The 21834-nt window shown below is 48.0% G+C and overlaps 1 protein-coding gene across 1 annotated transcript; it reads right to left on the reverse strand.

Moving 5' to 3' along the window:
* Positions 1 to 5981: 5981 nt before the first annotated feature.
* On the reverse strand, positions 5982 to 10197 carry CHP2 (calcineurin like EF-hand protein 2). The gene is made up of 7 exons (XM_027527611.1): positions 9898 to 10197; positions 9401 to 9473; positions 9229 to 9309; positions 8972 to 9102; positions 8725 to 8786; positions 7636 to 7758; positions 5982 to 7435 (listed from the first exon to the last, which is right to left on the reverse strand). The coding sequence occupies exons 1-7, from the start codon at positions 9962 to 9964 to the stop codon at positions 7382 to 7384; spliced, it is 591 nt and encodes a 196-aa protein (XP_027383412.1). The 5' UTR covers positions 9965 to 10197; the 3' UTR covers positions 5982 to 7381.
* Positions 10198 to 21834: the final 11637 nt, after the last annotated feature.

The following is a 21834-nucleotide window of genomic DNA, read 5'->3' on the forward strand; positions in this document are numbered from 1 at the left end:
TGAGGTTCAACCAGTTTATACCACGGCAGCCAGATGGACACCCCACCCTCCTGCCTGACAAAGGTCTCCAACCTCCTGAGCTCAGCAAGATACAGGGGATTTCAGGCTGAGAAAAGGTGGGGGCGGTTTGCTCCCCCACCCACCAGAACAGCAAGTAGAGACTAGGGGAATCCCCCAGTCCTTCCAGGGACCCTTACTGGTCAGGAGCACTAGTCACTTGTGGGCTTCCCAAGTGGTTCAGTGGTAAAGAATCCACCTGCAATGCAGGAGACACAGGTTCGATCCTTGAGTCAGGACTATCCCTTGGAGGAGGAAATGGCAACCCACTCCAGTATTCTTGCCTGGAAAATCCCATTGACAGAGGTGCCTGGTGGGCTACAGTCCACAGGGTCACAAAGACTCAGACACAACTTAGCAATTAAACAACTAGTCACTGATGCAGAGCAGGTGTGGAACCAGAGCCTATGGGCCAGCGTTTCTAAAAGTTCAATCTTTGGACCTCCAATATCAGAATCATGTATTTAAAATATAGACTTCCCTGGAGACTCAGGAGCTCTCAAATGGGGTCGAAGGGTCTGAACTTTTAATCAGATGATAGTACTGCCAGGAAAATTTGAGAAACATTGTAATGGGGAAAAGACCAACTATAAAGGATGATTCCCACCCACCCACGCCTTCCCTCTCCTCTTCTCTCTATGACCAAATCTTCCCCCAGAGTGCCTGGAAAAAATAACTATTCAGTGAGATTTATACCCTCCCCCCCACCTTCCACTGAAGCCAAAAACCAAGGAAACATCTCTCAATCAAAAAGTCTTTGTTCAAGCAGAAGTCCTCGGACAAAAGCCCAAAATTTCATCAGAAATCAAACATCCGCTTTGCCCCCTCCCCTCAGCTGTGAAACTTATCTGTCAGAATCACATAATCACAATTCGAAAGTCTAAGTGGGGTCAATGTACCACCTCAGATAATTCCATGTTCCTAGAGCCCCAAAGGTGCATAGTCTTTGCATGACCTCAAACTCCCTGGACTCAGAAAACACCAGGAGCTGCCCAGACACCTAACCAGGGGCTCCTTCTAAGTGTCCCATGGAGCGCCAGCAACACCTGAGGATCATGAGCCTGTGTTCTGGAAGGTCCGGCACATGTCAAGCTGAGTTTCTCCAGAGCGCCCTGAGACAAGGTTTGGAGAGCAAGGTGTCTGCTCGTGAGGTGATCCAGGAAACACTGATAGGGGAAAGAGAGACAGGACAAAAGGAACCAAACAGGGTGCCATGGGAGTAGGCTAATACCGTGGGCAACTGGGCTCAAGCCTGCTGGAGAGTCTGAGAGTGAAGAGAACACGCCCCTGTTGTCCCACCTGAGAGGTGAGGTATTTAGCTTTCCATTTCCAGGTGGCGCAGTGGTAAAAAAAATTCACCTGCCAATGCAGGATACACAAGAGATGGGGGTTCGATCCCTGGGTCAGGAAGATCCCCTGGAGAAATGGCAACCCACTCCAGTATTCTCTCTGGGAAATCCCATGAAAAGAGGAGCCTGGAGAGCTACAATCCATGGGGTTGCAAACCGTCGGACACGATTGACCCCACCTCAGTCAGTCAGTCCATCTCTCATTGGTTGAGAGCTCTCCCGTGGTCACTGACTCCCTGGCACTTAAGCCAGCCCCTCTCACAGAAGCTGAGCACATGACTACAGCAGGCAAAGCCCCCAGGACAGACTGTTCCCCATGCTTGTAGGAAGCAGCCATTGGGGTTGGTTGCTCAAAAAATGAAAAACAGAACTAACATATAATCCAGCAATCCCACTTCTGAGCACATATCCAAAGGAAACAAAATGGCTATCTTGAAAAGATATCTGCACTCCATGTTTTTTTGCAGCATTATTCACAATAATCAATCCAAATGTCCATCAACAGATGAATAGATAAAAATGTGGTCTAGGAGGTTGAGCTATGAGCACCACCGTTTTGCGCCAGGAATCCTGTTGGGAAGGTCTGGCGCCAGGCCACGTGCTGTCCTGGAAGCCAGTGAACTAGACTCGGCACAGAGGAAACAAGGTCAGACTTTACTTTTTATCACCCAGGTTGTTTTTATTCCCTGGGATTCTGTATGGGCTTTGCTGGTGACAAACCCCCCCCCCCCCATGCCTTTTGTCCAACTCCTCCCTGTGTGGATCTGAGGGACGCTGAGGGCCTGGGTCTTTTTCGGGAACTGCTTCCTGCTGAGCATGGGTGGCCTGAGCGGAGGAGAGGAACTTCTCTAGGTTTGTGTGGTTGCCCCCAGGCCTCGGTCCTGACTGGTCTCATCCCCAGATGGGCGATCCCCATTTGTCTAACCTTTGGGAGACAAAGGACCCCAAACAGTTTAAGATCCACGGCCCAAATGTTAGCAAAAGAATAACACTCCCATGTCAAATTTTTCCTGAAAATGCAGATGTCTAGGCCTTTGGCCCTGGCCCAAGGCTTATGGCCAAGCCTGAATCTCCCTTGCCACACTTCAGTTGTGTCTCAGAAGAGAAGCTTCAGGTCAGAGAGGGTCACACAAGTGGTCCAGGGGGTCTGGTCTGTTTCCTCAGGTCATTTCTCCAGAGATTGGGGCAGAATATCAGGCCCCAGCATGGCCAGCGTGGTGTACCAATTAGGGAAAATTGGATGTACATCTTCAGTGGCTTCATTAATCGCCCTGATGTCCTGTACCAGCCAATATTCCCCATTGGGTTTCTTTAGGGGGAGGATGGGGTACCACAGGCCGATTGGCCTGGTCTAATAAGGCCCTGGTCATTTACGGTCTGTGTCACAAGGGAAGGCTGGCAGAGAGGGTACTGCTTTCTATTGGGCCGTGTATGTCTGGGTTTTAGATGGACTACCACAGGACTGGCTCTGGTAGCTGGTCCTACCTGTCCCTGGGCCCACAGCTCAGGATTTACTCCAGGGAGATGGACTTGCTCTGTGTGGGAGGTTTGTCCTCAGTTATTAACATTATCATCTTCTGCCTCTTTGTCTAAGGGGACACCAGTCTCCAGTTTGTCTCCCATTAGGTGGAGCTGCTGCTGCTGCTAAGTTGCTTCAGTCGTGTCCAACTCTGTGCGACCCCATAGATGGCAGCCCACCAGGCTCCCCCGTCCTTGGGATTCTCCAGGCAAGAACACTGGAGTGGGTTGCCATTTCCTTCTCCAATGCATGAAAGTGAAAAGTGAAAGGGAAGTCGCTCAGTCGTATTCGACTCTTAGCGACCCCATGGACTGCAGCCTACCAGGCTCCTCCGTCCATAGGATTTTCCAGGCAAGAGTACTGGAGTGGGGTGCCATTGCCTTCTCCGATTAGGTGGAGAGTAACCCCCAATTTGGGGATTACTTCCCAGGTGGAGCTAGTGGTAAAGAACCTACCTTCCAGTTCTCAGTAGGAGACATAAAAGACCATGGGTTTGATCCCTTGGTCAGGAAGATCCCCTGGAGGAGGGCATGGTAACCCACTCCAGTATTCTTGCCTGGAGAATACCATGGACAGAGGAGCCTGGCAGGCTACAGTCCATGGGGTCACAAAGAGCCAGACACAACTGAAGCAACTTAGCACAGACACTACCCCCAGTTTCTGTAAGGTATCTCTTCCTAGCAGGGGTAAAGGGCATTCAGGGATTCAGGGATGAACCGGAAGGAATGGGTGACCTGTGTTCATACAGTTCACACTCTAGTAGCTCTATGAATGTCCTTTCTTAGGCCTTCCCTGATAGCCCCATAATTTTACAATTTTTCATGACCAAGTTTGCCTGATCCGGTTTTTGTTGTTGTTTAGTCACTAAGTCCTGACCGCACGGACTGTAGCCTGCCATGGAATTTTCCAGGCAAGAATACTGGAGTGGGTCACCATTTCGTTCTCCAGAGAATCTTCCTGACCCAGGGATTGAATCTGCATCTCTTGCATTGCAGGCAGATCCGTTACCACTGAGCCACTTGGGAAGCAATCCAGCATTCAGAACCAAGTAAATGGCACTGGTGTCCACTAAGAATTCAGCAGTCTTTGCCCTTGTATCCAAAGTCAGCCAGGACTCCTTGAGGGTCAGTTGGAGTGCCAGCTTAGGAGCCTCCTGACCCCAACATTCTTCATCTTTCTGAACCTTTTGCTGTCAAGGATAGTAGCTGAGATTTGCATTTCCATCCCTTTTCGGGGGTGTCACATTCTCTTTTCCAGGTCCCTCTTGTGTACATATGGCACACTGATTAGGTCCTAGCTGCCTTGGCTTGCTGTCCCTCAATGGGGGCCAGAGGGCACTCATCAGAGTCAAGAGTCTCTGTGGGTGGTTAGCCCAGGTTCCCGTGCTGACTGGTTGATGTTGGAGGGCAGGAGCCAGTAGCTGGCCTCGCCTCCGGGCCTTTTTATCCTCTGCTTTTTGAGAGCAGCTCACAGGTCTCCCCAGCCCACTTCTGGAAGAAGTCAGGTCACTGGTCTCATGCCTCCCTTGGGACCCTTTCATGCTCAGGTGTCTTTAGTGCCTTTTCCTGAACTTGGACTGAGTGTACTCATTCTGTTTTTTCATGAGTACCCATGATCTGGGTTTTTCTTGGTCTCACCTCTTGGCTCACAGGGCTGCCCATGCTCCTTCACTAAACTGGAAGTGATGATGGAGAATGCTACTGTTGACCCCTGGAGGTCAGCAAGGACAGTAAGAAGCTCTGGTGCAGCCATGACATCGTGTACAGAGGTCAAGAGGACAGACCGCTGGCAAGACAGCAGGCAGGACTGCTGGGCTCCCTCTGGTCCACGGATCCCCCTGTCCCCAGGCATCCAGCAGCATGGGAGGCCAGCCAGAGACAGCAGATAGACACGCGTGAGTTTCAGTCTCTGATCCCCAGAGATGCCACAGTGGGAGGAACCAGCTCAAGGGGGCAGAGTCCAGATGACTATGGGGGCTATGCTGGGTGCACACCACACCTGGGTACCAGGTTGCTGGGCAGAGGGGTTCTGAGTTCGTCCAGAGGCCACCACCATTCTACCGCATCAGACTGTACTTGGAGATTAGTCAGTCATCCTAACTCGAACCTCCCAAAGCCACCACACTCCTCCCACGAGAGCAAACTGGAGCCTAGGGGATCGGTGCAGGCCAAAAAGCCATGATCTGCCCTATCTGGATCACCAAAACTTGTTACCAATGCTTTTGAGTCAGTCCTCTCAGTCTTCCTGCCCTGTGTTGTTGGAGCCAATAAAATGAGACCAAGTTTGGTTCAGAAGCAAAAAAATAAAGTGGTATACACATTGTTGTTGTTTCGTCGCTAAGTCATGTCCAACTGTTTGCAACCCTACAGACTGTAGCCCGCCAGGAAAGCTATGACAAACCTAGACAGTGTATTAAAGTAGAGCCATCACTTTGCCAATAAAGGTCCATATAGTCAAAGCTATGGTTTTTCCAGTAGTCATATAGAGATGTGAGAGGTGGACAATAAAGAAGGCTTAGTGTCGAAGAATTGATGCTTTCAAACTGCAGTGATGAAGGAAACTCTTGAGAGTCCCTTGAATAGCAAGATCCAACCAGTCAATCCTAAAGGAAATCAACTCTGAATACTCATTGGAAGGACTGATGCTGAAGCTCCAATACTTTGGCCACCTGATGCGAATAGCCGACTCATTGGGAAAGACCCTGATGCTGGGAAAGATTGAAGGCAAAAGGAGAAGAGGGCAGCAGAGGATGAGATGGTTAGATAGCATCACCAACTTAATGAAAATGAATCTGAGGAAAGCCCCGGAGATAGTGATGGATAGGGGAACCTGGCACACTGCAGTCAGAGAGTTGCACTCAGAGAGTTGGACGCAACTTAACGACTGAACAATAATCCAAGCTGAGTAATTTCCAGAGATCTGCCATACAACGTAGCACCTACAGTAAACAATATTGTGCACTAAAACATGTGTTAAGCAGATAGGTCTCATAGTAAATGTTCTTAGTACACATTACACTCATTTAAAAAAAAAATTAAAATCACAGGGACACAAGGAAATTTTTGGAGATGATGGATATGTTTATTACCTTGATCGTGGTAATGGTAATACAAGAGTATACATATGTCCAAACTCACCAAATTGCATACATTAATTAGATGTAGTTTTTTGTACACCAATTATACCTCAATAAATCTGGGGAAAAGTCATTGGCATACACAGTAATGGTTAATGCCAGGCAGCTGATATGCTAATAAATGTTTAACAACAGGCTCTTCTAAGCAGAAAAGCCCCAGACTGTTGCATCTGCCAGTGTCTATGATGTAAAGACTCCCAACACAGCAGTTTGAAGCCACCAAGTCTGACATCACTGAAGCCAGAGTCAGGAAGACCGAAGCACAATTGCCTCCCATGCGCTGATACAAGACAACTTCAGCACAGGCTTGGGAAGGGATACAGGCATCTCCTATACGAACAGCCAGAGTGCTTCATGACGGACATAGGATCTCCAGATTTTATGTGACTTTTATACTCTATTCTGTGAAATGCCAATGTTTGAACATCTTACTATGAAAAAAAAGGAAGTACTCCCCAAACCTTTTAATTATCTCATACTCTAGGAAGACGTCTTCTTTATTATTTTTATATCACCTCTTCCCCAGCTACCCATCCTCATCACACTGGTAAATACCTATGAGATCAGAGAAAACCCATTTAAGAAACCAGACTTTAAGAATCCCTCCACTTGGTCAACCCAAGAGTAATGGAGATCTCTTGTTTTGCTTGACCAATATCTTTTCCCCTTCTGATAAAAGCCTTTCATTTTCCTTGAAGCAACCACCCCTTACCCTCAGGCCTTACTTCCTGGCTTTGGCGGTTGGCACACGACACAGTCCTGGCCAAAGGGAGTTCCATTCCCCTGGAGAAGGGACAAGGCTCCTGTGGGGCTAAGGACATTCTTTGTTTGGAATTGTTGAAAAAAGAAAATCTCTTCCCACTGCTAGGAGGATGGAAGCCTGGAGCTGCTAGTGACCATCCTCCACCACAAGGAAAGAGCCCCCCTGAGAATGAATCCAATACAAAAGAAAGCTGAGATGAGAAACAGAGAAAAACTGAGTCCCAATAGCATCTTTTGAGCCCTTGGATCCAGCTGTGCCTGAGACACTTCCAGACTCCCAGTTTTCTAAAGACACTTTCATACTTTTTCAATGTATGAGCCCATAAAATTCCTCTTTAACTTTGATTTAGGTTTTTGGTCACTTAAAACCGCCAAGATTTCTGGCCCATTCACAGATCTGAGATCAGGTAAGTTATTACACACCCTTCCGGTTTTCTCTCCTTGGCCCTAAATAGAGCTCAGTGTAGACGTAAGAATACAGTTCACTGGGGCTGTGCCTCCCCAGATGAATCCCAAGCAGAACTGGTCCATGTAAGCTACCCAAAGGCACAACGGGGGTCACTTCAGAATCCGGATGCTCATTTTCTGTTCGATGTTCATCTTTTCTAAGGACTGGGGAGGGCGAGATGGGTGGTAGTCAAGAGGCTTGAATTCCAAACCTCTATGCTTCCAACCTCCTTTCCCATTCCCGAGGCCCCATGATTCCCTGGGGACCCCTCTCTTTATGCCCTCCTCCTTCCAACATCATCCCCCACGTCCACCTGTCCCAGGGACTCCTGATCTCAGCTCCCCAGGCCTGAGGGCACCCTAACCTTGGCAAACTCCAGGAAGGACACAGCTCCATCCCCATCTTCATCTGCTTCCTGCACTGTGCGGTCGGCGATGCTCTCCAGCTGCTCTTCTGTCACCTGTACCCCAACCATCAGTCGGAGTGCCTGGGATGTTGGAGGAAGAGACAGAGACAGCCATAAAGAGGAGGCACAAGGACCACGAGCACCAACCCCCAAACCTTGTCCACATCACCCCAACTGTTAGTACCAATTTTGCAATCCATTCCTCCTTCACTTTTCACCCCATTCCACTCACTTCCCACCACAACCCCCAATAATTCTCATCACTTCTCCATCCAACCCCCCATGTGGCCTTCACTATCCCAGGTTCACCTCAGCAACATACGGCAAGCTCACTGCGTGCATGCTAAGTTGCTTCACTCGTGTCTGACTTTGTGCAACCCTACTGAATGTAGCCCACCTGGCTCCTCTGTCCAGGGGATTCTCCAGGCAAGAATAACTGGACTGGGTTGTCATGCCCTCACCAGGGATCTTCCCAACCCAGGGCTTGAACCCACATCTCTTGGGTCTCTTGTATTAGCAGGCGGGTTCTTAACCCAACCTCCGTCTATCTTCCACCCTCTTCCCCACCTCATCCTTCAATTAGTCCCAAATCCATCCTCCGCTCCATCACAGTGTTTCTCAGTCTCAGCACTATTGACATTTGGGGCCAGATAACCCCTTGTCATGGGGGCAGAGGGCTACCCTGTGTATTGTAAAATGTTCAGCAGAGTTCCTGACCTCTGCCTACTAAGTGTCAGGAGCACCGCCCCTTCCCCTTCTTCCCCTTCCCCTTCTTCATTCGCAACAACCAAAAATGCTTTTTAGATACTGCCAACATCATTCAGGGGGCAAAACCTTCCCCCCCCCAACCCCCACATTGACAGCCACTGATCTATATCTAACCTCATACCAAAATGTTCCCCATTCCATCTCCCAACTAACCCACATTCCAACACCACTCATTCCCATTGCCCACCCAAGACCCCAGTCATCTGCATCTCCCACCCACAAACCATCTCCCCATCTTCCACAACTGGGTCACATCTCTTGCCCCTGCGTTCTTCCAACCTGCAGCATCTCATGCCTGGAGATCTTTCCATCTCGATCCAAGTCGTAGAGCTGAAAGGCAACTGGGAAGAAAGTGGAGGAGGGAAAGGATGGGTCTTCCCTGGTTCTCTTCCCTCAAAAGTTCATCTTGGGGGAGTGGGGGGGGGGGCGGGGGCGGAGCTCCCAAAGGGAGTAGGAGGGACCTGGGGCCTCTCATGGGGCGTGGTAAATCTGGGGTCTCACTGTGGGGAGGGGGGCACAAACTCACAGCGAAGTTTGTTCATTCTGCTGTTGAGGGGCTCGGGTTCCTTGGGGTCCCGGTTTCCATCGTCCTCTTCATCCACAGGTCGAAAATGAGCCAGGACTCTGACAAAGCCTGGAAAGTCCAGTCGCAGACTCCTGGGAGGGGAGAGGGCAGGTGGGCAATGGGGCAGAAGCGGTGCTCACCGTGACCATCCCTCTGCCTCTGGTCCTGACCTCCCCTGGCAAGCTCTCACCTCCATCTTCCCACCCCGGGAGGCTCACCCGTCTGGGAAGAAGCTGTCTATAATGCGGTCGCCCAGGGGGTTCACGGCCAGCGCCCCGATCTGCTGCAGATCCATGCGGCTGGAAAGACAAAGTTCAAAGAGGAGATGGCCAGGGAGGGGACAGAGTCAGAAAGCAGAGGTGAGAGGTCAGAAGGCCAGCTCCTGCTCACCTCAGGTAGCCCTTGCCGGTCCTATCCAGAGCGTTGAATCGGTCGTAGAGGCGGCGCAGACTGGCCTGCGAGACTGCGGGCCGGGGAGGAGGGGCGGAAAGAAGGGGGTCAGGGGAGTAAGGTAGACGCTGGGGACGCGCCGGGATCCCGGGGCGCGCGCCGTCCACCCGGCGGCAGCAGGGGGTGGGCGGGGGGCGGAGGGCTGGCTGAAAGGAGGGCTCCCAGGGGCAGAGAGGGCAGGGAGGGGGCGGGCGTGACGAGACCCGGGAGATCCGTGAGACCAAAGCCACGGCTTCCATCCACCTCCGTCCGCCTCAATGCCGGCCCGGGGCCACTCTGGGGCCCGCAAGCCGGGAGCCGGGACCCCTGGGTGAACGCGCCTCCCACCCCGCAGCGAGCCGGGCTGCCGGGATCTCCTAGGTTCTCCAGGCCCCGGGATCCCCACCGGAGGCGCCCGGGACCCCGCCGGGCCCCCGGACGCGGCGCGCCGCACTCACAGCCGGTCTCCTGCCGGAGGCTGTCCACGTCGGGGATCCTGGCGGCGTGGGAGCTGCGGGAGCCCATGGCCGAGCTGCCGCCGGACCGCTGTCCTCCCCCCCAACTCCGCCGCCCAGGCGCGGCCGCCTTGTGGCCCCGGGGCCGAAGGCCGCAGCCTTGGCGGGGAGCCAGGCTCCTGAACCCCGGCGTTCCTTGCCTCCCACCACGACCCGGGCGAATGGAAAGCCGGGCCCAGGGTGGCGGGGTCAGCAGGGCGGGCGCGAACAACAGGCGGTTTCATCCCTAGACTCTGAAGTCGGGCGGGGAGGGGCTGGGCAGGGCTGGGCCCGCCCCGCCGTGGGCCCGGCCCTCTCCCGAGGGTCCGCCTCTTCCCTCGCCCGCGGGTCTGTCCCCAACCCCGGCGGGTCCTCTTCCCCCTCCCGAGGGTCTGCCTCTCCCCCTCGTTCGCGGGTCTGTCCCCACCCCCCGCGTGTCCTCCTCCCCCTGCGAGGGTCCGTCCCCCCGCGGGCCCGACCGCCTACCCAGGATCCACTCCCCACCGGCCCCCCGCCGCGGCCCGGCCCCCTCCCGAGGGTCCGCCTCTCCCCGCCGCCCGCGGGTCTGTCCCCACCCCCGCCGGGTCCTCTTCCGCCCCTCCCCGAGGGTCCGCTTCTCCCCCCGCCCGCGGGCCGGCGCCCCCAACCAAGGATCAGTCCCCACCTCCCCCGCCGCGGGTTCATTTCCCCCGCGAGGGTCCTCCTGCCCCCCCACCGCGGGTCTTCCTCCCCACTTTGGGTCCACCCCCGCCCCCCCCGCCCCCGCGGGTCCGTCCCCCTTCCCGGGTCCACCCCTCCTCCACCGTCCGACGTACCCCCTCACGAGGATCCGCACCCCGCCCGAGGATTCGCCTCCCATCCCCCGAGTCCGCCTCCCCGCCACGACACGCCCGGCGAATCCGCGTTCCCACGCTCGCTGGGGCACCGACCTGCCATCTCCCGCCCGGCCCGGCCCTCCCAGCCCGAGGCCTCCCCGGTCCTGAAGAGCAAGGCTTGAGGTCCCGACCTTCTTCATCTGGAGAGAGAATCCAAGCCCTTCTGGGAAGTGGGTGGCGGCTGGGGAGGGGAGCGAGACACCCTTGTCCCAATACTGGAAGGCCCCAACTTGGGCCCCCTCCCCAGGCAGTGGGAGTGGCCTTGAAGGAGCTCCAAAGAGGGCTGGAGTGGGGAGGGTCGTGAGGCATAGATGAAGGGCTCTTTTAAGTGGAAGGAGCACTGGGTTTGGAGGACTTGGATTGGAATCCCAGCTATGCTTCTAACTCTGGACAAGTCAGCATTTCTTGGTTTCATCTGTTTTGTTTGGTCCATATAACATTGTTGATGTCTAATTGAGTCAGTGCTTAAAAATCATAATATAGCTCTGCGTGTTAGTTAGTCATGTCCGACCCTTTGCCACGGCATGGACTATAGCCACCCAGGCCTCTCTGTCCATGGAATTTTCCAGGCAAGAATACTGGAGTGGGTTGCCATTCACTTCTCCAGGGGATCTTCCCGAACCAGGAATGAAACCCAGGTCTCCTGCATCGTAGGCAGATATAGAACCAAAATTCCAAAATTCCCGATTTCTGAGAAATCAGGAGATCTAACACCACTAGGCCCTCTCTCCTGCCTGGCACCATGAGCATACACCTGGGAACAGCGGCCATGTTTCGATGGGGCGTCCTGGGGGTCCTCTTGCTGCAGTCCCCTCCCAGCCCAGTTGCTCCCCCATGAACCCTGTCGGCTCTGGTAGAAGCTCCAGCCTGGAACTGACTTAGACCTCTGACCAGCCCTCAAGTACCAAAGAATCCACAGCAGCCTGAGGGAGGGTTACAAATCCCACTGTGACCACCCTGAACATAATGACCACAGCAGCAAGGGCTCTCATTTTTCTGAGCACTCACCACAGACCCTGCACTTTGCAAAGCCCTTTAAATGCACTAATTCACACACTGGCTAGATGGCCATCTTCCCACTTTTTTATGGTGGATGCTGCCATCATTTAAAAAGTCACGAGTTATGACAGATCATCTATCCTCAAGGTCAGGGAAGGGGGGAAAGGGTGGGCTTCCCTGATATCTCAGCTAGGAAAGAATCTGCCTGCAATGTGGGGGACCTGGGTTCAATCCCTGGGTTGGGAAGATCCCCTGGAGAAGGAAAAGGCTACCCACTCCAGTATTCTGGCCTGGAGAATTCCATGGACTGTATAGTCCATGGAGTCGCAAAGAGCTGGACACGGCTCAGTGACTTTCACTTTCATCTGTCCTCAAAAGGGGTCACAAAGAGACACAACTTAGCTACACAGAGTCGGACACAACTGAGCAACTGAACTGAACTGAACTAACTACTGAACAACAACAGCATATCTGTAATATTAAAATTCCATGGGAGAGGGGTAGTTAAGGAAAAAAAAATCTAACAATGCTCTTTCAATGGGGATGATAATTAAAAAAAAAAAAGTTGAGAAAATCATGTTGTAAAGGAACAAGCACCACTTTGCAAGTTCAACTTTGCACGTATCATTACCCTGTATTCCCCCATCATAATCACACATATACACAGATTTCCCAAGGGGAAAAGATGCTAGCTGTTCATTTCAAGGGTTCAAGTTCATACCCACCCTGGAGAGAGGGAAACAATCAAGCCTCCAGCCCCAGGCAGAGTCTCACATCAGATGAGCCTTGAAAATATTGATCTAAGAAGTGCATTCTGCTTTTTCAGATACCCCAAGGATTAGACAACTGGCACAAAGAATTCTCGATTCCCTTTCAACGCCCCCCGAGGACTAAAGCATGCGGGGAAACCATGCTGCTCCCTAATGAAGCCCAGCAATCACTGCAGTGCATCCCTAGGAGTGTAGGTCAGGCTAGGTTCTGAACCCAGGAGGTGATAACAGTCCCTGGGAATTTGCAATAATCACCTCAGGCCAGCTTGGGCTGCTGATCTTGGAAAGAGCTCCTCCAGCCTTAATCTCTGAGTCAGCGCTACACTGATGCAAATCAGGTCAGCGAGTCATTAACAACCTGCGTCCACACACCATCACAAGCTTCCAGGAAAACACTCTGTTAGAACCCCTTCTTGCTTCATGCATACAAGTAGCATTCCAGTCAACTTCATATATATACTTGGCCACATCTTTTCAGGGCATTTACAGGAGAGATGCTTTGGGGAGAATTTCATCTGAAGAATCTGTTGAACAGGATTCAGGATTATTTTCTGCTTTTAAGCTGCATAAGAGTTGCTAGCCATTCTTGAAGAAGCAATACTTCCAACTTCAGTATAACAGAGGTCTGACTGGAAAAACGCATGTGCAAGAATCAGTTCAGTTCGGTTCAGTCACTCAGTCGTCTCTGACTCTTTGCCACCCCATGGACTGCAGCATGCCAGGCTTTCCTATCTCTCACCAACTCCCGGAGCCTCATGTCTCAGACTCATGTCCATCCAACCAGCGATATCACCCAACCATCTCATCCTCTGTCATCACCTTCCCCCCCTGCCTTCAATCTTTCCCAGCATCCGGGTCTTTTTCAATGCATCTGTTCTTCCCATCAGGTGGCCAAAGTATTGGAGTTTCAGCTTCAGCATCAGTCCTTCCAATGAATATTCAGGATTGTTTTCCTTTACAATGAACTGCTTTGACCTCCTCGCAGTCCAAGGGGCTCTCAAGAGTTTTCTCCAACACCACAGTTCAAAAGCATCAATTCTTTGGCACTCAGCTTTCTTTATAGGCCAACTCTCACATCCATACATGACCTCAGGAAAAACCATAGCCTTGACTAGATGAACCTTTGTTGGCAAAGTAATGTCTCTGCTTTTGAATATGCTGTCTAGGTTGGTCACAGCTTTTCTTCCAAGGAGCAAGCGTCTTTTAATTTCATGGCTGTAGTCACCATCTGCAGTGATTTTGAAGCCCCCCAAAATAAAATCTGCCACTGTTTCCACTGTTTCTCCATCTATTTGCCATGAAGTGATGGGACCAGATGCCATGATCTTTGTTTTCTGAATGTTGAGTTTTAAGCCAACTTTTTCACTCTCCTCTTTCACTTTCATCAATATGCTCTTTAGTTCTTTGCTTTCTGCCATAAGGGTGGTGTCATCTGCGTATCTGAAGTTATTGATATATCTCCCGGTAATCTTGATTCCAGCTTGTGCTTCATCCAGCCTGACGTTTCACATGATGTACTTACTCTGCATATAAGTTAAATGAGCAGGGTGACAATACACAGCCTTGAAGTACTCCTTTCCAGATTTGGAACCAGTCTGTTGTTCCAAATTCAGAAATATAAAAAAATAGTTGGGGAAATATAGAGCACTTTCAACTCAGTAATACAAAAACTCAGATTGTTTTTACAGTGTTCACAACGAGTTTAATATTTTTTTAATATTTATTTTTATTTATTTGGCTGAATCAGGTCTTAGTGATGACATTTGGGATCTTTGCTCTTCGTTGAAGCATGCGAGATCTTTTTAGCTATGGCATGTGGGATCTAGTTCCCTGAGTAGATATCGAACTCTGGGCCCCCTGCGCTGGGAGCACAGAGTCCTAGCCACTGGACTACGAGGGAAGTCCTAATATTTTAAAATACGTTAGAGCTCTTTTTTCCCATAAAATTGCAGGCCACTTAAAGGTGGAGAGCATATAAGATATTATATAGACAAGGCCAGATACCTGGGAAGTCCAAATATCTGTGTCCTCAGGCTGAGAGCTCAGGCTGAGGCTTGACCAAATCCAACTTTCCGCCCTAATGCTATGAGTGGAACTTGGTTAGTTTTTCAAATTAAGCTTTTTAAATTTGTCAGCTTAGCAGGGAACTTATGCATTCCAAACTCATTTTTCTAGCAATAATCAAGTTACACCACACACAAGGTGGCCTGTTTCCTGAGTTATTTAATTAGAATCTATGGATATTCACAGGGAAAGCATATTTCAAAACAGGCTACCTCTTTGGGAGAGAGTAGGGGTGGAGTGCACAAATCGGGGAGGAAAAACAAGACATAGCCCCTGGATGATGGTATTAGCTCCGGGCTTGTTTAGTTGGGAGCAAGGATCTTCACATGTTAGATTTCCAGAAGTACTTGGAAAGGAGAGTGGGCTGAAGCTGAGCTTGGCTGTCACCACGAGGAAGGGAGAGTTGAGAATTTCAAATAGCTGTTGTTCTTGGAGCAATGCTACCCAAGGTAACTACATAAGAAGTTCCCTCCAAGACAGCTGTCCTGGACTTCCCTGGTGGTACAGTGGATAAGAACCTGCCTGCCAATACAGGGGACAATTGGTTAAATCCCTGGGCCAGGAAGATCCCACATGTGTCAGACTAACTAAACCCATGAGCCACAGCTGTTGAACCTGTGCTCTAGAGCCTGGGAGCTGCAACTACTATAGCCCAAGCAACTGGAGCATGTGCTCTGCAGCAAGAGAAGCCACCGCAGTGAGAAGCCCGAGCACCGCAACTAGAGAAAGCCCTCTTGCAGCAATGAAGACCCAATGCAGCCAAAAATAAAATTAATTAATTGATTTTTTAAAAAGATAGCTACTGTCCTGGTTTGGTTAAGGTTCAGCTGTAACAAAGAACCCTCACATAAGAACGGCAAATTGATGTTTTCATCTGTCTCATGGTCGGGTCTGGAGGCAAACAGCCCTGGGCTGTTCTGGCAGGGCTGCTCCAGGAAACTCCTCTCCCTGGATGCTCTACCATCCCCAGAGAGTTGCCCTCACCCAGGATGCACACCAGCCAGGGTGGACCTCCAGCCACAGAGCTCTGAGAACAGCAGCAGGATAAAGGAAGAAGCAGAAAAAAGGACCTGTCTCTCCTAGGAAATATCCTTAGAAGTCATATAAATCATTTCCCAGTCCATCTTGGAGGGAGAGTTAGTCTCACAACCAGCCTACCTGCAGAGGAAGCTGGGAACTTCTGTGATATGGGGCAGCCATGTGTGGGCTAAAATCTGCAGGTTCCAAATAACCCAGTTTTTTTTAAATAAAGTTTTATTGTGCTGGGCTCAGTTGTGTCCAACACTTCAGGACCCCACGGATGGCAGCCTGCCAAGCTCCTCTGTCCATGGGATTTCCCAGGCAAGAATACTGGAGTGGGTTGCCATTTCCTTCTCCTGGGGATCTTCCTGACCTAGGGATAGAACCTGTGTCTCCTGCAAGTTTGCGCATTGCAGGTGGATTCTTTACTGCTGATCCACCAGGGAAGCTCCCCGCCCCCAAATAACCCAATTTTTAAGTGAGAAAAAAAAAAAATCTTAAACAGACATTTCTCCAAAGATGTGCAAATGGCCAAGAAACACATGAAAAAGATGCTCAATATCATTAGTCATCAGGGAAACACAAATAAAACCACAATGAGATTTCACTTCACGCCCACTAGACTGACTAGAATTTAAAACAAAACAAAACAATGGAAAATAATAAGTCTTGGCCAGGATGTAGAGAAATTGGAACCCTCATACATTACTGGTAGAAATGTAAAATGGTGCAGCTGCTACCGAAAACAGTTTGGAGATTTCTCAGTAAGTTAAACAGAATTACCATATGAGCAACTCCACTCCTAGGTATATACCCAAAAGAATTGAAAACAAGTGGTAAAACAAAAACTTGTCCATGAATGTTTATAGCAGCATTATTCACAATAGCTACTGGGTGAAAACAATCCAAATGTCCACTGACTAATGGGTGAATAAAATGTGATAAATAAATTATGGGCTTCCCAGGTGGCTCAGTGGGAAAAGAATCTGCCTGCCAATGCAGGAGACACAGGAGATACCAGTTTGATCCCTGGGTCAGGAAGATCCCCTGCAGGAGGAAATGGCAACTCGCTCCAGCATTCTTGCCTAGAGAATCCCATGGACAGAAGAGCTTGGGAGGCTACAATCAATGGGTTGCAAAGAGCTGGACATGACTGAGCACACCCAGACATATATGTTACAATGAAGTATTATTCAACCATAAAAAGGAATTAAGTGCTGATACATGCCACAATATGGATGGACATTGAAAACAATCCAAGTAAAATAAACCAGTCACAAAAGACCACATATGATATTACTTCATTATAACATGAAATGTCAAGAATAGGAAAATCTATAGCGACAGAAAGTAAATTAGTGGTTACTTAGGACTAGGGGAGCCAGTGAGAAAGAGAGTTACAGATAAAGGGTAGAAAGTTTATTTTATTTTTTTTAACTTTTAAAAATATTCATTTATTTGGCTGCACCAGGTCTTAGCTACAACACATGGGATCTTTAGTTGCAGCGTGTGAGATCTAGTTCCCTGACCAAGGATGGAACCCAGGCCCCCATATGGGATTTTGACATCTTAGCCACTAGACCATCAGGGGAAGTCCCACAGGTTTATTTTTGAGGTGATGAAAACATTCTAAAATGACTGTGGTGATGGTGAATATATCTGTCTATTGAATTGTGCAGTTTAAGTGGTGATTTATATACTATGTGAATTATATCTCAACAAAGAGGTTGATAAATGACCTGGGTAACCTTGATGGTGTGATCACTCCCCTAGAGCTAGACCTCCTGAAGCGTGAAGTCAAGTGGGCCTTAGGAAGCACCACTACGAACAAAGCTAGTAGAGGTGATGGAATTCCAGCTGAGCTATTTTAAATCCTAAAAGATGATGCTATTAAAGTGCTATATTCAATATGACAGCAAATTTGGAAAATTCAGCAGTGGCCACAGGACTGGAAAAGTCAGTCTTCATTCCAGTCCCAAAGAAGGGCAATGCCAAAGAATGTTCAAACTACCACACAGTTGCGCTCATTTCACCTTCCAGCAAAATTATGCTCAAAATCCTTCAAGCTAGGCTTCAGCAGTACATGAACTGAGAACTTTCAGATGTAAAAGCTGGATTTAGAAAAGGGAGAGAAACCAGAGATCAAATGGCCAACATCCATTGGATCATAGAGAAAGCAATTCAGAAATTGCTTTCATCAAGAAAGGGATTTCTATTCTTTTCATAGAGAAAGGGATTTCTATTCCTTTCACAGAGAAAGGGATTTCTATTCCTTTCATAGAGAAAGGAATTTCAGAAAAACATCTGCTTCAGTGACTGCACTGAAGCCTTTGACTGTGTGGATCACAACAAACTGTGGAAAATTCTTAAAGAGATGGGAATAACAGACCACCTTACCTGATTCCCGAGAAATCTGTATGCAGGCCAAGAAGCAAAAGTTAGTACTGGAGATGGAATAACGAACTGGTTTAAAAATTGGAAAGGAGTATATTAAGGCTGTATATTGTCACCCTGCTTATTTAAATTATATGCAGAGTACATCATGCGAAATACTGGGCTGGATGAAGCACAAGCTGGAATCAAAATTGCTAGGAGTAATATCAAAAACCTCAAATATGCAAGTGATATCACATTAATGGCAGAAAGTAAGGAGAAACTAAAGAACCTCTTAATGAAGGTGCAAGAAGAGAATGAAAAAAGCTGGCTTAAAACTCAACATTCAGGATCATGGCATCCAGTCCCATCAGTTCATGGAAAATAGAAGGGGAGAAAATGGAAAGAATGACAGACTTTATTTTCTTGGGCTCCAAAATCACTGCAGATGGTGACTGCAGCTGTGAAGTTAAGACACTTGCTCCTTGGAAGAAAAGCTATGACCAACCTAGATGGCATATTAAAAAGCAGAGACATTACTTTGCCAACAAAGTTCCATCTAGTCAAAGCTATGGTTTTTCCAGTAGTTATGTGCAATGTGAGAGTTGGACCATAAGGAAGGCTGAGTGCCAAAGAATTGATGCTTTCGAACTGTGGTGCTAAAGAAGACTTTTGAGAGTCCCTTGGACAGCAAGGAGATCAAGCCAGTCAATCCTAAATGAAATCAATCCTGAATATTCATTGGAAGGACTAATGCTGAAGCTGAAGCTTCAATACTTTGGCCACCTAATGCGAAGAAGAACTGACTCATTGGAAAAGACCCCGATGCTGGGAAAGATTGAAGGCAGAAGGAGAAGGGGATGACAGAGAATGGGATGGTTGGCTCACATCATCAACTCAGTGAGTTTGAGCAAACTCTGGGAGATAGTGAAGGACAAGGAAGCCTGCTGTGCTGCAGTCCATGGGGTCGCAAACAGCTGGACATGACTTAGTGACTGAACAAAAGATTTTTACAATCAAAAACCAAGAATAGCAAGAGATGCTCTTGAAATTAAAAAGTAATGATGACAAATTAATTCTAACATATCTTTTAAATGTAAATATTATAAAGTTATGATAAGCTTTGTGGTAATAGGGCAAGAATAGACAGATGAGAAACAGACAAAAAAGTCAGAAATAGACCCAAATACATGTGGGAATGTGGCATGTGATAAAAATGACATTTCAAATCAGTGAGGGAAATGTGGATTACTGGATAAATGTCATTTGGAACATCTGTTTTTTGGGGGAAAAAATAAAGCTGTACCCCTACTTTCCAAAATTAATTCCAGATAGAATAAAGGTTTAAATACAAATGAAACCAAACAATTTGAGAAGAAATATTAGATTTTGTTATAACCTTGAACTGAAGAAGGCCTTTCTAAACATGAAACAAAACACAGAAATCATAGAGAAAAGATTTGCTAATTTGACTATGTGAAAGTTAAAGTCTCTGTATGAAGATATATATATAGAGAGAGATTTCAAGGTCAAAAAGACTAGCTGGGGAAATATTCACAGTCTATATAAAAGGCAAAAGATGATTTCCTTAGAATACAAAGGTCTGTTAAAGACCAAAAGGAAAATGACAAAACAACAGAAAAAGAAAACCCAAAACTCCCCACACTTTTCTCATTAGAAAAAAAAAAATTGGATAAGATGTGAAATAGAAATGGTAAATGGCATAAGAAGATACCTAACCTCAGGAAGTTTCAAAGTATATATTGTCTCTAGGGGGAAAAAAAGACACAGAGTGAAAGCACTTTTTAAAACAAGAGACTGTTTGTGTCTTGGATGTGCTCAAGATGGCAAGGATACAAGAAATTTCCTGGCTGTCCAATGGTTAGGACCCCACGCTTCAGTCCCAAGGGTCCAAGTTGGGATTGAACTAAGATCCCACAAGCCTTGAGGTCAAAGAAAAAAAGGATGGCAAGGATACAGGTCATGAACATCAAGTAGGTATGAGTCATATCTTGCAGGGTCCTGCAGAGTCTTTTAGGACACGAGCTTTAAGTGTGATAGGACATCTGCTGTTGTTTAGTGGCTAAGTCATGTCTGACTCTTTGCCACCCCATGGACTGCAGCCCACCAGGCTTCCCTGTCCTCTACCATCTCCCAGAGTTTGCTAAAGTTCATGTCCATTAAGTCAGCGATGTTATCCAACCACCTCATCTGCTGTTGCCCCGTTATCCTCCTGCCTTCAATCTTTCCCAGCATCAGGGTCTTCTCCAGTGAGTTGGCTCTTCACATCAGGTGGCCAAAATATTGGAGCTTCAGCTTCAGGATAGGAAATGATGGTAGGATTTAAGCTGGAGAACAAGATAACCCAATTTCTGTTTTCATAACATCACAAGAATCACTCTGGCTGTTATGTGTAGACTTAACTGGGGCAACATGGAAACTGGGAGATACTGCAGATAATTTGGATGGACGACAATGGTAGATCCGGGTGCTAGAAGCAGAAGTGGTGAGATGGGATCAAATGTGGGTCCTATTTTGCAAGAAGAGACCACAAGATTTGCTGATATATTGAATATAAGGTGTGAGAGAAAAACAAGAGTCAAGGATAATTCCAAGCTTTTGGTGACAAACAACTGGAAGCTACCACTAACTGAGATGGTGAATAGAAGGAAAAGAGTGCATATTAAAGAGGGAAATTTTTAAAATCCTTGAGCTGCTTATTATACATCCTACTAAAGATGTTAAATAGCTAATTGGGTATGGCAAACTGGATTCCAAGAGAGAAGTTGAAACAAGAGTTATATGCTTTCTATCTTGTGCTTTTATTCTCATTCATCTCGAAGTACTTTCTAATTTCCTCTGAGATTTATTTGACCTTTTGCTTGTTTGAGTGTATTGTTTAATCGCCACATATTTGTTAATTTTCCAGTTTCCCTTCTCATTGATTTCAAGTTTCCTTCCACTGCAATTAGAAAGGATACTTTGTATGATTTCAGTATTTTTTAATTTACTGAGACTTGTTTTGTGGACCCCAATGTATGATTTATCCACAAGAATGTTCCAAGTGCATTTGAAAAGAATGTGTACTCTGCTCTTGTTGGGTTGAGTGTTTGGTCTAGTCGGTCTAGTGTTGTTCAAGTCTTGTATTTCCTTATTGGTCTTCTGGCTAGATGTTCTATCCAGTATTGAAGATGAGATATTGACATCACAATGTATTGTTATAGAGCTGTCTGTTTCTCCCTTCAGTTCTGTAAATGTTGGCTTCATCTATTCGGGAGTTCTGTTATTTGGTATATATGCCTTTCTCATTGCTATATTTCCTTGAAGAATTGACAGAACTACACATTTGGGAATTATCACTGAATAAATGGTGTTAAAACTATGAAACTGAGGGTTTTCCTGGAGACTCAGTGGTAAAGTATCTGCCTGCCAATGCAGGAGACACGGGTTCCATCCCTGATCCAGAAAGATCCCACATGCCTTGGAGCAACAAAGCCTTTCCACCACAACTATCGAGCCTGTACTCTGGAGACGGTGCTCCTCAATAAAAGAAGTCAGCGCAATGAGAAGACTGTGAACCTCAACTAGAGAGTAGCCCCCACTCACCGCAAGTAGAGAAAAGCCCGAGCAGCAATGAAGACCCAGCAGAGCCAGAAATAAATAACTTTTTATAAATTTAAAAAAAAAAGGAAATTGAATAGGATCATCTGTGATGTGAATGAAGGAAGATGATAAGAAGGTCCAGGACTAATCACCGAAGATGCTCCAACATTGAGAACTTGGGAAGAGAGAGGGAATTG

This window comes from Bos indicus x Bos taurus, chromosome 25 (assembly GCF_003369695.1).
Source record: "Bos indicus x Bos taurus breed Angus x Brahman F1 hybrid chromosome 25, Bos_hybrid_MaternalHap_v2.0, whole genome shotgun sequence".
Classification (NCBI taxonomy): Eukaryota; Metazoa; Chordata; class Mammalia; order Artiodactyla; family Bovidae; genus Bos; species Bos indicus x Bos taurus.

Excerpts from the sequence above, each read along its gene's own strand:
- CHP2 (XM_027527611.1), bottom strand. The coding sequence starts at position 9,964 with ATGGGCTCCCGCAGCTCCCACGCCGCCAGGATCCCCGACGTGGACAGC. Across the intron at positions 9,474-9,897 it reads CCTCCGGCAGGAGACCGGCT|TCTCGCAGGCCAGTCTGCGC; the intron begins GTGAGTGCGGCG and ends CCCGGCCCGCAG. Across the intron at positions 7,436-7,635 it reads CCTTCCTGGAGTTTGCCAAG|TCCTTAGAAAAGATGAACAT; the intron begins GTTAGGGTGCCC and ends CGCCCTCCCCAG.